At 46.3% G+C, this 15619-nt stretch overlaps 1 protein-coding gene across 5 annotated transcripts in view; it reads left to right on the top strand.

Moving 5' to 3' along the window:
• The window catches only part of PCYT1A (phosphate cytidylyltransferase 1A, choline), a 52515-nt gene extending 37549 nt beyond the window's left edge, over positions 1 to 14966 (top strand). For all 5 annotated transcript variants that reach the window (XM_031009681.3, XM_031009682.3, XM_031009685.3 and 2 more), the window contains 6 exons: positions 1378 to 1494; positions 2183 to 2334; positions 6690 to 6768; positions 7240 to 7382; positions 9595 to 9783; positions 10436 to 14966. In XM_031009681.3, coding sequence (XP_030865541.1) covers positions 1378 to 1494; positions 2183 to 2334; positions 6690 to 6768; positions 7240 to 7382; positions 9595 to 9783; positions 10436 to 10642 — 887 coding nt within the window. In that variant the 3' untranslated portion in view covers positions 10643 to 14966. The remainder of the gene's footprint in view (positions 1 to 1377; positions 1495 to 2182; positions 2335 to 6689; positions 6769 to 7239; positions 7383 to 9594; positions 9784 to 10435) is intronic.
• Positions 14967 to 15619: the final 653 nt, after the last annotated feature.

Raw genomic sequence — 15619 nt, 5'->3', positions numbered from 1 at the left:
CTGCAGTAAAATAGCTCTTCCTTTATTCACATAAAGGGAATAAGTTACATGGACTCCTTAGATTTATTATTTAAAGCATGATGGACCATTATGCTGATTTTGTTTTTAATGTTTATTTGGCTTTGGAATTAGTCTTGTTCCCCGGGAAATCATTTCCTGGCTTCTAAGTTGACAGTTCTCTGTTATTTGTTGTGCCTGAAAAGTTTGGTACAACCAGGCTAACATAGGCAGTTAGTGCAGATGATGTCAAAAATCTCTTTATAGGCTGAGCATGGTGGCTTACACCTGGAATCCCAGCATTTTGGGAGGCCAAGGTGGGATTGCTTGAGTCCAGGAGTTTGAGACCAGCCTGGGCAACATGGTCTCTACAAAAAATAAAAAAAAAAATTAGCTGGGCATGGTGGTGTGCATCTGTGGTCCCATCTACTTGGTAGGCTGAGATGGGAGGATCACTTGAGCCCAGGAGGTCAAGGCTGCCATGAGCTGTGACCACATCAGTGCACTCCAGGCTAGATGACAGAGTGAGACCCTGTCTCAAAAAAAAAATGAAAAGGTCTTTATAGTCATTTTTCATAACCCAACCTACCCCTAAAATCAGGGTGAATACCCAGAGAACACCTAAAGAAAGGAGTATGCAGTCGGGCTGGGCGCGGTTGCTCACACCTGTAATCCCAGCACTTTGGGAGGCTTAGGCGGGTGGATCACGAGGTCAGGAGATCGAGACCATCCTGTCTAACACTGTGAAATCCCATCTCTACTAAAAAATAATACAAAAAATTAGCTGGGCTTGGTGGTGGGCGCCTGTAGTTCCAGCTACTCAGGAGGCGGAGGCAGGAGAGTCACTTGAATCCGGGAGTTGCAGGTTGTAGTGAGCCGAGATCGCGCCACTGCACTCCAGTCTGGGTGATGGAGCGAGATTCCGTCTCAAGAAAAAAATTAAAAAAAAAGAAAGGAGTATACAGTCATGGAACTGTCACACAGAGCCAGTTCCATTTGCCAAGTACAAGATACCGAATCAATGTATTTTTGTGGCTGGGCGTGGTGGCTCACACCTGTAATCCCAGCACTTTGGGAGGCTGAGGCTGGCGGATCATTTGAGACCAGGAATTCGAGACCAGCCTGGCCAACAAGGAAAAACCCCATCTCTACTAAAAACACAACAATTAGCCAGGCGTGATGACATGCACCTGTAATCCCAGCTGCTTGGGAGGCTGAGGCAGGAGAATCACTTGAACCTAGGAGGCGGAAGTTGCAGTGAGCCGAGATCACGCCACTGCACTCCAGCCTGGGTGACAGAGTGAGACTCGGTCTCAAAAATAAAAATAAAAATGAAAAAAAGAAAGTATTTTTGTGATCAATTCTTTCATTTGGATTTAGATGAGCGACCTGTGAGAGTTTATGCCGATGGAATATTTGACTTATTTCACTCTGGTCACGCCCGAGCTCTGATGCAAGCGAAGAACCTTTTCCCTAATACGTACCTCATTGTGGGAGGTAAGAAAACATTTGGTGACTTCAGGTGCTGTGCAGAAAAAGATGATAGTACAGTCTGTCTTTCTCAGCTGAGTACACTGGCTCTTGTTTCCATTTTTAAATGAAGGATGTAGTACAGCCTCTCTAACACACATGAAGTATATGGGTACCAGCAAACTAAACCTGGAGAGAGGAGCTTCAAGCTCCTCGACTGTGCCGTCTGGCATTTATTCACTGCTTGTAGCTGAGTTTCTGCGGTCACAGGAGCAGCCGTGACTTCCGTTGTCCACTTTAAAACATTTGCTTTAGATTTCAGTTTATCATTTTGAATTAACTGGAGTACACAAGTCTGCCAAGGAAATGTTAGGTGGTCCAGTCCAGTGTGAATAAAACAGGAAAACATGTTTAAGGACTTAATTGATGCAGACACGCACAGCAGGTTTATTTCAGAGTCAAAGATCTTGGTCACCTGTTGTACCGTCCCTTCTCCAAAGTATGAACATACTGTTTAGTAAGTGTTGCTCCTGAAGGTATACACTGCATTAGGAAAAGCGTTATTACCCAGGTTCAACCACCTTTAGAAGACTTTTTTCCAGTTGGGGAAGATGGTTGCAGTCCTAAGCAGTGGGAGAAGATGGGAGAGGTCGGTGGCTGAGGAGGTGCTAAGCAAAGAGGACTCCAACACACAATTTATGATGTGGTGAACCAGTTTGCAGTGATGAGCTCACACACAACTTCAAAGGCTTCACGGTGATGAACGAGAATGAGCGCTATGACGCAGTCCAGCACTGCCGCTACGTGGATGAGGTGGTGAGGAATGCGCCCTGGACGCTGACACCCGAGTTCCTGGCCGAACACCGGGTAAGAAACTGGACACATATTCCCATTCCTTGTTTCAGAATCCCCTCAACTCTCAAGGCTGCTGGCACGTAGGCTGGTTTTCCACTAGCCCTGTTTTACTTCTACCTCTAAGTTTCGTAGGAGATGACAGTGATATTACTAGCGATAATAGTCATCCCTGACGTTTATATGGGGCTGGATGGTTTGCAAGCACTTTTACATCCATTCTATTCCATTTTCTGCCCACAGCAATCCTGTGGTGTGTTTGTCATTTCCACTTTACATATGAGTAACAAGGGCTAGAGAAACCAAATAACCTGCTCCAAGTTACACCACTGGCAGGGCTGGGAACTGAACTCGCCACAAGTTACACCACTGGCAGGGCTGGGAACTGAACTCGCCACAAGTTACACCACTGGCAGGGCTGGGAACTGAACTCGCCACAAGTTACACCACTGGCAGGGCTGGGAACTGAACTCACCACTTACGAGACCTTCCCCCCACACCATAGGCACGTCTACCCTTAGAACATGCCAGTCTCCTGAGAATATCCGTAGCCCCAGGTGAACTCTGAAGACGGTCACATTACCAGGAAATAAGACGGATTAACATAGACTTTTCTTGGCTTAAGTTTCATTTCAGGACTTTGATCGTAGGCTAGAAATTGGGTGGAATCAGAAATCAAGGGTATTTCTCACTGTTTCTCAGTAAGTTATTATCAACCCCTTACCTCGTTTTAATTCTCCCACATTAAAGTAACAGATTTCAGCCAGGTGCAGTGGCTCACGCCTGTAATCCCAGCACTTTGGGAGGCCAAGGTGGGAGGATCACTTGAGCCCAGGAGTTCAAGACCAACCTGGGCAACATACTGAGACCCTGTCTCTACTTAAAAAAAAAAAAAAGCCACAGGTTTCCTGCAAAAGGTGGGTATAAAAGATGAGAAGGATTGATTAGGCCAGGTTAGAGGCCCCCAAGCCTGAGGAAATAGCAAGCATGTTGTCAGTTCTCTACAGGGGCGCGTGGAATGTTGTAGGTAAATTGTTCAGTGAGGCAGAAAGAATGAAGGCAGCCAAAGTGCTTCTAAAGCAATACGTGGGTAGGCCTGAAGAGGGGATATTTATTAAAACTATTGAGGATTAGGACAGACCTTTTATAATTCTCTGGCTTTTCTACATCAACACTTAGCAGCCAGTGGCACCAAAGGTGGTAAGCAAGTTTATTCTCAGCATCACAGCCCACAGGCCCAGACAGAAGTATGAAGTTAGAGGAATTTCTGACTCCCCTTTTCTCTTTGTTAACAATATATACTCAACCTTGAGTTTTGCTTGTCCCATTCTTTTTTTTTTTGAGACAGAGTTTTGCTCTGTTGCCCAGGCTGGAGTGCAATGGCGCGATCTCGGATCACTGCAACCTCCGCCTCCCGGGTTCAAGTGATTCGCCTACCTCAGCCTCCCGAGTAGCTAGGATTACAGGTGCACGCCACCATGCCCGGCTAATTTCTTGTATTTTTAGTAGAGGCAGTGTTTCGCCGTTTTGGCCAGGCTGGTCCTGAACTCCTGACCTCAGGTGATCCACCCGGCCTCCTATTCTTTACTTTGCTGCCTATGGATCCCTGACAAGTTGTTCATGAGTAATTGAGATGCTGGCTGAGAGTCTCTGACATAGTCCCAATGAACATGCTTCACACTACAGTGGTCTCTCGGGGATGGTATAGTGATCTTAGTAATTATCAGCCAAAGGCTGGTGGCCCATACAGGAAGGAGTAAGTGAAGTTTAGCACGTCTCCGAACAACATTATTGATCCCCAGTATCATTCATCTCTTCTTGCCCTTGCAAAGGATATTCATAGCAGTAAAATGGCCAGGCACTGTGGCTCACGCCTGTAATCCCAGCACTTTGGGAGGCCAAGTCAGGTGGATCACTTGAGGTCAGGAGTTCGTGACCAGCCTGGCCAACATGGTGAAACCCTGTCTACTAAAAATGCAAAGAATAACCAGGCGGGGTGACATGCGCCTGTAGTCCCAGCTACTCGGGAGGCTGAGGCAGGAGAATCGCTTGAATCCAGGAGGCAGAGGTTTCAGTGAGCCGAGACTGTGCCACTACACTCCAGCCTGGGCGACAGAGCGAGACTCGGTCTCAAAAAAAAAAAAAAAAAAAAAAGTAAAATGATAGATCCTGAGGATAAAACTTATTTATTTATTTATTTATTTTTATTGATCATTCTTGGGTGTTTCTCGCAGAGGGGGATGTGGCAGGGTCATAGGACAGTAGTGGAGGGAAGGTCAGCAGATAAACAAGTGAACAAAGGTCTCTGGTTTTCCTAGGCAGAGGACCCTGCAGCCTTCCGCAGTGTTTGTGTCCCTGGGTACTTGAGATTAGGGAGTGGTGATGACTCTTAACGAGCATGCTGCCTTCAAGCATCTGTTTAACAAAGCACATCTTGTACCGCCCTTCATCCATTTAACCCTGAGTGGACACAGCACATGTTTCAGAGAGCACCTGGTTGGGGGTAAGGTCATAGATCAACAGCATCCTAAGGCAGAAGAATTTTTCTTAGTACAGAACAAAATGGAGTCTCCTATGTCTACTTCTTTCTACACAGACACAGCAACAATCTGATTTCTCTATCTTTTCCCCACATTTCCCCCTTTTCTAGTCAACAAAACCGCCATCGTCATCATGGCCCATTCTCAATGAGGTGTTGGGTACACCTCCCAGACAGGGTGGCGGCCAGGCAGAGGGGTTCCTCACTTCCCAGAAGGGGCGGCCGGGCAGAGGCGCCCCCCACCTCCCGGGCGGGGCGGCTGGCCGGCCGGGGGCTGCCCCCCACCTCCCTCCCGGACGGGGCGGATGCCGGTCCAAGACGCTCCTCACTTTCCAGACGGGGCGGCTGCCGGGTGGAGGGGCTCCTCACTTCTCAGATGGGGCGGCTGCCGGGCAGAGATGCTCCTCACTTCCCAGACGGGGTCGCGGCCGGGCAGAGGCGCTCCTCACATCCCAAACGGGGCGGCGGGGCAGTGGCGCTCCCCACATCTCAGACGATGGGCGGCCGGGCAGAGACGCTCCTCACTTCCCAGACGGGGTGGCGGCGGGGCAGAGGCTGCAATCTCGGCACTTTGGGAGGCCAAGGCAGGCGGCTGGGAGGTGGAGGTTGTAGCAAGCCGAGATCACGCCACTGCAGTCCAGCCTGGGCAACATTGAGCACTGAGTGAATGAGACTCCGTCTGCAATCCCGGCACCTGGGGAGGCCGAGGCTGGTGGATCACTCGCGGTTAGGAGCTGGAGACCAGCCCGGCCAACACAGCAAAACCCCGTCTCCACCAAAAAAATACGAAAACCAGTCAGGCGTGGCAGCGCGCGCCTGCAATCGCAGGCACTGGGCAGGCTGAGGCAGGAGAATCAGGCAGGGAGGTTGCAGTGAGCCGAGATGGCAGCAGTACAGTCCAGCTTCGGCTCAGCATCAGAGGGAGACCGTGGAGAGGGAGAGGGAGAGGGAGGGGGAGGGGGAGGGGGAAGGAGAGGGAGGGAACTTCTTTTATGGCCTTCGGTTTGTATTTCTCAGGAGAATAGATGTATCTATTCCAGTCAGAGGGCTCGTGGTTGCTATTTTTATATTCCCTCTTTTCTTACGGACTGAGAGAAACTAGTTAAGAAAGAAGTAACCTCTTTCTCATACTTTTTTTTTTTTTTGGAGACAGAGTCTTGCTTTGTCACCCAGGCTGGAGTACAGTGGTGCGATTTTGGCTCACTGTAGCCTCTGCCTCCTGGGTTCAAGCAATTCTCCTGCCTCAGCCTCCCAAGTAGCTGGGACTACAAGCACCCGCCACCATGCCTGGCTAATTTTTTTGTATTTTTAGTAGAGACAGGGTTTCACCGTGTTAGCCAGGTTAGTCTTGAACTCCTGACCTCGTGATCCGCCCGCCTTGGCCTCCCAAAGTGCTGGGATTACAGGCATGAGCCACCGTGCCTGGCCTTTCTCATACTTTTAGAAACCCTTATTTGACCAAATCCTTCCAGACCCAGGACAGGGAGATTTCCTTCTTTCCTAGGCTCCAGCCACTAACCAGTTCACCAGCAAACCCTCTGGCCCTATTGACCACAGCAAGATGACTGGTATAGAGTGAGGGTAACAGTTCTAGCAGACTAGGAGAAATAGCTACAAAAGCAGCTGGCTAACTTCATATGTATACTCCATAAATCATTAGGTTGGGTGGTTTGTGAATAGATTGTAGAACTTATGAGCAAAGCAAAGAGAGATATGAAGTCCACTGAGGCCTGGCCTCTGCCTATTGTCCTTTTTCTGGGCCTGAGAACATTGACTGGGTCTTTCTGAATGGCAGTTATCATGGGTTTTAATGATGTTTCCTTATTTTCAGATTGATTTTGTAGCCCATGACGATATTCCTTATTCATCTGCTGGCAGTGATGATGTTTATAAGCACATCAAGGAGGCAGGTGAGTGAGCTGTGCTTCCTCACTGTAGGGGATCTCAGGGCAGCTGCAGATGTTCAGCCATGTTGCTGCTTTACAGAGGAAAATGTGTACATTAGAAATTCAGCATCCTCTTTCAGGCCACATTTTGGAGAAAAGGTAAAGGTGAGCGTAGCACCCATCAATTCTTTGTCATCTGTTCATGACATCCATCAATTCTTGGTCTAAACATCTACTTTGGATATCTCTCTTAATTTCAGGAAACCCTTTCTCGTATTTTTCTTAATATTAGGGCTATGTAACTCTTCTTTGCCTTACCTCTGGCCTTTGATTCAGTCTACCTTCTGTATATCAGTATCTTTCAGTTTCATTTAGTAATAACAGATTCTGCTTTTTGAGGAAAGGAAAGGAATGTTGCCCCCAATTTCCATTTAGTCTTAATACCTGAGCTAACCAGAACCTCACAGTGTTTGTCTGTATGTGTTTCTGAGTTAGGCATGTTTGCTCCAACACAGAGGACAGAAGGTATCTCCACATCAGACATCATCACCCGAATTGTGCGGGATTATGATGTGTATGCGAGGCGGAACCTGCAGAGGGGCTACACAGCAAAGGAGCTCAATGTCAGCTTTATCAACGTGAGTTCCAGCCTTACCCCAGAGTTCCCTGACTCTGTAGGAGACATATCGCCTCCCACTCCATCTCAGCTGAACTGGCTTTGCAGTTGGCTTTGATGATCACTCCCAAAAGTTCAGTGAATGAATTACCACTATGTTAACTGTTCACAAAAAGAATGAAACAGACAGTTTCTGCCGTTATGGTCTGGTACCAACACATTCGTATAAAGCCATACAGCCAACTAAATAAATGAGTAATTTATATAGTGCAGTATTTCTGTTAATAAATGGAAAACGGTGTCTCTTAAACTTCCTTTTTCTTTTTCGGTTGGATGATCTTTTCGAAACCTGCTAAAGGCTATGAACCCTCTCCTCGTGTGGATAGTGACACCCAACACACCACTTCCCACATAGACCTGAGTGTTAAATTTGGATTGATGAAAGTTAAGTTTATCTTAGCTTAATATTGCCTTTTAGAAACTCTATATATTTTGCTGGGCATGGTGGTTCATGCCTGTACTTTGGGAGGCTGAGGCGGGAGGACTGCTTGAGGCCAGGAGTTTGAGACCAGTCTGGGGGCAACATAGCGAGACCCCATCTCTAAACAAATAGACAAACAAAAAAACTAAAAAAACTCATGCAAATATATATATATATATATATGTAGTGTTTCTTTCTTTTTGAGACAGGGTCTCGCTCTCTCACCCAGGCTGGAGTGCAGTGGCGTGATCTCGGCTCACTGCAGCCTCTGTCTCCTGGTGCCTTAGCCTCCTGAATAGCTGTGATTACAGGCATGTGCCACCAGGCCTGGCTAATTTTTGTATTTTTTTTTTTTTTTTTAGCAGAGATGGGGTTTTGCCATGTTTGCCAGGCTGGTCTCAAACTCCTGGCCTCAAGCGATCGGACCCCCTTGGCCTCCCAAAGTGCTGGGATTACAGGCATGAGCCACCGTATCCAGCCAACACTATACATTTTGTATGTAAATTAGACCTCAATAAAATCGATTTAAAAAGAAGAAAGCTGCTAACTTTAATGTCTTCTACATAACCAGTTTACCATGTTCCCTGACCTACTCCCATCTCTGTAAATTGTGCTATAAGAATGGATAAAATGATTACATCTAAATATGATTTATCTAGGCAGATAAACCCTAGCTCTTGTTAATTTACTTACTATAGCTTTATTTTTCCCATAAAAATCAGGTGTTTAAAAATTCTAAACATAATCCCTTTTCTCTTTATCATTTGGAAATTTTGAGAGTACTTTTCTTTTTCTTTTTTTGAGATAGAGTCACACTCAGTCACCCAGGCCAGAGTACAGTGGCGCAATCTTGGCTTACTGCAGCCTTGACCTCCGGGCTCAAGTGATCCTCCCATCTCAGCCTCCTGAGTAGCTGGGACTACAGGCACAGGCCACCATACCCAGCTTATTTTTTATATTTTTATTTTTAGAAGAGATGAGGTCTTGCTATGTTGTCCAGGCTGCTCTCGAGTTCCTGGCCTCAAGCAGTCCTCCCACTTCGGCTTCCCAAAGTGCTGGTATTACAGGCATGAGTCACTGTGCCTGGCCAAGGATACTTTTCATTTGACTAAATACTCCCTTCCCTTCCACCGGAGGGTTTATACCATTTTCCTTATCTTTAGCAAAGTTGGTAAGACCAACGAGTATCATCATTTTGCAAATGAGTAAAAGGACCTTAAAATACTAAAGGAACAAAAAGCAAAAAACACAATTCATTTAAAATAATAGAATAAGCCAGTGATAGAGGGGAAAAATCCAGTACAATAAGCAGATTAAGTAAAAGATCTAGTATTTTCTCTTTCAATCTATTGTAATTAGTTTATTCTTGGCAGTATTGTGCAGTGATCTTTTAGCTGCCTCTGTATCTCCGTCTAGAATGAGGTTCGGGTCATGCTGCGCATGTTTATGTTCCAAGTTTGTGTTTTATCTTTAAAACTCTGACTTTATTTGGCTACGTGCCTGTTACTGGGTATAGCCTATATTTTTAGTTTATTCCCAAATGCCCACAATATTAGAATTACCACTTCTTGTGTGTGCATCCACAGCATATCTTATCTGTTATTATGCTGATGAGTGGGGTAGATTAAAGCAAAGCAAAATTCTAGACTGAAAACAGTGTCAATTGAGTGCTTGAGCCATGTTTTTTCATTCTTTTATGGTAGAGAAGTTTAGGATGAGCATTATTTCTCAAAAGAGTTATTTCTTTATCTAGGAGAAGAAATACCACTTGCAGGAGAGGGTTGACAAAGTAAAGAAGAAAGTGAAAGATGTGGAGGAAAAGTCAAAAGAATTTGTTCAGAAGGTGGAGGAAAAAAGCATTGACCTCATTCAGAAGTGGGAGGAGAAGTCCCGAGAATTCATTGGAAGTTTTCTGGAAATGTTTGGTCCGGAAGGAGCACTGGTATGTTCTTTCCCACTGGACAATGTAGGGAGTTCCATGTTGTGGAAAGAATGACAGAATCATCGAGCAGGAAGGGGCATCGACACTGAGAAGTTATCTAGTCTATCCCCTTATCTGGGCAGAACTATCTTTTAACTGTCCCCAGCAAGGTTTTTGAAATCTTTACAGAAAGACGTTACACATTCTCCTAGATAATTCTGCCAGCTCTCTCTCAACCTTGAAATCTGGTAACAAGATAAGCAAGTCGCCTTGCCCAGCTTTTATCTGTGGTATGATTTTAGATAGAAGGAAAGGAAAGAATAAAGAACAATAAAAAGAAAGCAGCCTCCACTACAAGTAGCTGCAGCAGGAACCCCAGGTAAGGTGGGAATTCTGTCTTTGAGGAGTAGCAGTCTTTTCAACCAAATAAAAGATTGAGCAAGTGAGTCCTAGGTTAGATATCAGGAAGGATCTGTCTGTGAAGGTGTTTGGATAAATTAGAATAATCCTAGACTAGATTATTCAGGAAGAATGGGGAATTTCCCGGGTGATGACAGCAGGGGAGAACCCTTAAATAAATAGTACAGCATAGACTATCCCAGTCCCAGATGCTTCAGTGATGATTAAGTAGGATCCACGGTTTTTTTCTGACTCTTCCTTTTGGTTTCTGCAGAAACATATGCTGAAAGAGGGGAAGGGCCGGATGCTGCAGGCCATCAGCCCGAAGCAGAGCCCCAGCAGCAGCCCTACTCGGGAGCGCTCCCCCTCCCCCTCTTTCCGATGGCCCTTCTCCGGCAAGACTTCCCCACCTTGCTCCCCAGCAAATCTCTCCAGGCACAAGGCTGCAGCCTATGATATCAGTGAGGATGAAGAAGACTAATGTTTCCTCCCTCCTTTCCTGTCCTCCCTTTCTGTCCCATTACCTTCAGAAGCTCTCTGTTGAATTCCAAATTGTGACCCCAACACTAAACCTAAGGACAGCTACAAAGGAAAGACAACTGGGGCAAGAAGACCTAGGACTGGGGGAACCCAAACAGCCTGTCCTGCAAGTGACATCACTCACCCACACGAAGGAGGGGGACTGCACCTTAGAAGCCTGCTCTGCATCCATTTACCCCCCCAAGGGCTTTGTTTCACTGTTTATGTTCACGTGATCTCAACAGGGAAATCGTCATTTTCATTAATTTTTTTAAAAATTCGTCTTTCAAATGTAGAACTAATTTTTTGCCCCTGAGGAGTGGGCAGAAGAAGGAGGTAGTGTAATACGCAGAGGCCTTTTCTTCCCGGTATACTATAGCATTTGCCTTCCGTTCTGAAGCTAAGTGGCTTGCCAAGTCCTTCACGAAATGAGCCACGCTGATGGGTAATTTGTGGAGAAATATCTTAATTTTGATTTCCTTAAGGAAAAGAGAAAAGCAGAGTTACAGTCACAAATCCCCTCAACGTACTGCTGTCACCAGTGTCATTGTGGCTGCGGGAAGGAGATCTGAGCCTAACTTTTCTTACTCCCTGAGGAGTTTCTTGTTGGACCCAATGGGGTCCATGAAGACACTGATGGGGATGGAAGCAGACCCATGGCATCAACTGCAGTGTTTCTGCTGTGTTCATCTTCTCAGAAAACTCTGTGGCCCAGTTCTTTGGGAGCTTTTGTCAGTCTCTTTCCTGCCATCTACCTTCGAAGGAAGGAACACTTTTAGAGTTACAATGATGAGGAGAGGAGCAGGACAATACTCAATCCTATACCAAGTCAATTGAGATTAGTTTCCTACTGGGAGTAAGTGCCTGGCCCTGCTACTCCTATTCGAATGCTATTAATATTACCTAGCCTTTTACAAAGGATACTTTGTAAATGTCTGCTGTTGGAACTTGATGTTAATCCATTTTGGTCATAGCCATATTAGAGAGATTTGCACAGAATGTAGAAGCAAAAGCATAGGAAACACCTTTCTTTCTAAAGCAACAGCCTTATCACCTTGACCTCTGTCCCTCTTCAGAACATTCTTCCCTGGAACCAGTGCTCCACGTCTTTCTTTTCCTCTGAGAGCTGCAGCTGGCAGGGACCTCCCTCTGCTGCCCCTCCAGCAAGCCACAGAGCATGCCCTCACGTGACAAGAGTGTGTTAGGTTTTCTCCCCACTTCTCACACACTCCTGGTGGTTGTGGTTCCATCTGCCGTGTTAGCTTGCCCGGGGGGATTCAACACTTGACTTTCAAATCAAAGAATGCTAATGCTTACACTTGCTGTTGAGCATGCTCTAACTTTCAAAGCCCTGGCCTCCTGTCTCCTTAGCTGCTTAGCTACGTGGCCTAGCAGATCATCACCCATCAGTAATCCTGTGGCTAGATCCAGGGGAAAACTGCTTCTGTCCAGGCCCCACCCCTGTCACTCATAAATACCCCTTGTGGGGGTGGAATTTTAGTGTTTTCAGCTAAGAAAACCACATCTTGTCTTTTCTTGCCTCTCTGCTAGGACTGTGAGCATCTCATAGTCCACTCCCTAAACACTTTCTGGTAACACCTAGTTTTCCGCCTGAGGGTCAGAGGCTAGAATCATTGCCTGCACAGCAGGACTACCTTGGTTCTTAAAACTTGGATCACCCAGGCAAGGCGTGGTGGCTCACGCCTGTCATCTCAGCACTTTGGGAGGCTGAGGCTGGTGGATCACTTGAGGCCAAGAGTTTGAGACCAGCCTGGCCAACATGGTGAAACCCCATCTCTACTAAAAATACAAAAATTAGCCAGGCGTGGTGGTGGGCGCCTGTAATCCCAGCTACTTGGGAGGCTGAGGCAGGAGAATCCCTTGAACCCAGGAGGCGGAGGTTGCAGTGAGCAGAGATGGTGCCACTGCACTCCAGCCTGGGTGACAGAGCGAGACTCTGTCTCCAAAACAAAACAAAACAAAAACCACACACACATACAGAAATAAAGAGAAATAATCAATTAGAAAAAAAACAAAACTTGGATCACCCAGAAAGTTAGAGCGTCACAGAGGCGAGGGAGAATGAAGCCTCTTGTTATCCTGATCGCCTATTACAATGACATTTCTAACTCTTCCTTTGAAGCGCAGTTCTTACTCTTAAATCTAGTCATACAAGCTTTGGCTTGGAATCCTGTCTGTCTTTGAAACAGTTGAAGTTAGTGTTTTCCTGTGTTACCCAGCGTTACATAGTCTCATCTTTGAACTTTTCTGCGTCCGCCTTCTCTCTTTGGGAATGCTGCCTGTTTCTGTCTGACTTATTCTCCCTGGTGTGGTGTGGCAGTGAAGTCTGTGCTGAAGCCCATCTGCTTGGTTCCTCCAAGTGCACATTACGCAAGTGTATTTGGATAGACAGGGAGATACCCAGAATGTGGTTTTCCTCCTCCCTCCCTATTGGAGCCATACCTCCTAAATATATTGTCTGGGTCCCGAATGTTTGAGCCCTCTTCCTCTGCTCTCAGTGGGCTGCTCTTGGCATGCCCTGTGCTTGGAACGGGACCTGCAGGCTGACAGGCCCCTGAGACTGCTAGGGCCAGCAAACGTACATGTTCTTGGGAAACTCCCTTTCCCCTTTTGGTGAGCTTCTACCACCTCAGTCTAATCGTTTTGACTGAAAGCTATTTGTCTGACTGAAAGCTAAAATCTTTTATAGTGTGGCCTGTTAGATACTTTGGGGTAAATGTGGTCTGAGGTGCTGGACTAGCATGGGTAGATGGGGAAAGCTGTTGGGAAGTTGCATAACGTGGTCATCTGTGCCTAATTAAATGAGGTTAGAGGTGTGCACGCCACCGCAATGCCTGGGATCTAAAGCTTCAGATATTGACGTTTGAGGCTGTGGAGCTGTCTCCCTGAATCACACACGAGAAAGCAGTCAACATGGGTGGGCCAAATGTGGCCAAGATGAGAGAGCCAGAAATGATGGCCTTAGAGCAGAGCCTCTGTGTGTGAGACATTAGAAGGCCAGAGCCGGGGAGGTGCCGGCGCAGCCACTGCCTTCCGGTGGGCCGGACGGAAAGCTTGGTCTTATGCTAGATTCAGAAGCACTGAAGAATGGAGGTTGACACTTTAGAGGACTAGGAAGGGATCATTTGTGCTCTTGCAGCTATTGCTGATAGCTAGAGCCAAAGACCATTATATTGCTGAGGCTTGGGTAAGAAAGTTAGGGATGTGAGGAGGTTGAAAATCCTGAAGAAGAGAAAAAATATGGGGGAGGCTAAGGAAACTTAGACACTTTCTGATCACTGATGACTCCTTAGGCTGCACCTGAGTGATGGTGGTGTTTTTGGAGGCTGTACCTGAGTGATGGTGGTTTTTGGGGGGCTGCACCTGAGCGATAGTGATTTTTTTTTGGAGGCTGTACAGCTGGTCAGACCATCTCTAGATGTTCTTTCCACAGTGGTTCATAGGGCGTCATTCCCCCTTCCTGGATTATCTTGACTATGGGTAGCTTATTTTCAAGAGCTCTTTGCCTTTTTAATCCTGTTCCAGATCACTTATCCAAAACCTTTCCAAATCAATTATATTTTGCTGCTTTTCTTTAATTCCCTAAAAGCCATAGCTTCTAGATTTTCTATCAGCACACATTCTCACCAGAAGTTGAACCAATACAGGTAGAAAAAGAAAGCCCCCTTAATGTTTTTAACTGATGATATTTTTTTAAGCTTACCAATACATTTTTAAAGGTTCTATTTTTCAAAGTCATAACAATGATTGTTCTTGTTTTCTCTCATAGAATAGACTGCCATCGGATAAAGAGTGGTCCCTAGCTTCTATTTTTCCAAGTAAATAAGTAGAACATGTTCTTGGGATTATACCATTCAATGTTAATTTTCTTGAAGAAGAAAGATTGTTGTCTGCCAAGATTTTATGTTAGCGCTCGGATTGAGGCAGAAAACGGAAGCACCAGGTTTAACACTGGGATGACTTGGGTTGTGTTCCTGGAGGTTTGAAGTGGGCCTTCCCGCCTTTTGAGGGGGAAACTGACTGTTTTGAACACATATCCCGGATTAGTTGGGTTGTTTTGTATTGAGGATCCCTAAAAGACAAAAGAGTCTTGGAAAGGACTGCTGGCTTCGTCTTGAACGTTTGCCGCATCACCAGTGTGAGTCCGTGGGGAAGTCTTCCTTAAGCGGGGTTCAGTCTGTAATTTTCCTGTCTGTTCTTAGTTTGTTCTGAGTTATTTTGGATTTTGTTCTTTAGCCAAATAAAGGCAATGTGGTTTTACCTGATGTTCCATGTCCAGTGGTGTTTTTATTTTTTATTTTTATTTTTTTTGAGACGGAGTTTTGCTCTTCTTGCCCAGGCTGGAGTGCAGTGGCGCAATCTCGGCTCACTGCAGCCTCCGCCTCCCGGGTTCAAGCGATTCTCCTGCTTCAGCCTGCCAAGTAGCTGGGATTACAGGCATGCGCCACCATGCCCAGCTAATTAGTGGTTTTAGTAGAGATGGGGTTTCTCCATGTTGAGCAGGCTGGTCTCGAATTCCTGACCTCAGGTGAGCCACCTGCCTCGGCCTCCCAAAGTGCTGGGATTACAGGCATGAGCCACCGCGCCCGGCCGTGTCCTGTGTTTTGACCTGTGTGCTGCATTTTATGGATTTGGGACTTTTACTTGGACTCTCGGTGCCTTTGCGTCCACATGCTGATTCTCTCCTTAGAAATCAAGCTCCATGACCACAGCGTCAGGAGATTCCTTTTGTAGCTTGTCACTGAAGACTCAAAAGCCATTGTCCCACAAAGTGAGGCTGACCCAGACCACCAGGGCCCCGTGTGGTTGGTGCCGTAGTAGCACACCTGTCAGGGAAAGGTCACCTTCCATCTGTTCTCCAGGGCCCCTGGCTTCTTCAAGACTCTGGGCTGGTGCTATTTCACCTCACCAAGTTCTC

This window comes from Gorilla gorilla, chromosome 2 (assembly GCF_029281585.2).
Source record: "Gorilla gorilla gorilla isolate KB3781 chromosome 2, NHGRI_mGorGor1-v2.1_pri, whole genome shotgun sequence".
In the NCBI taxonomy this organism is placed as follows: domain Eukaryota; kingdom Metazoa; phylum Chordata; class Mammalia; order Primates; family Hominidae; genus Gorilla; species Gorilla gorilla.
The sequence above is the reverse complement of the archived record's forward strand: the minus strand, read 5'-3'. Positions and strand labels throughout refer to the sequence as shown.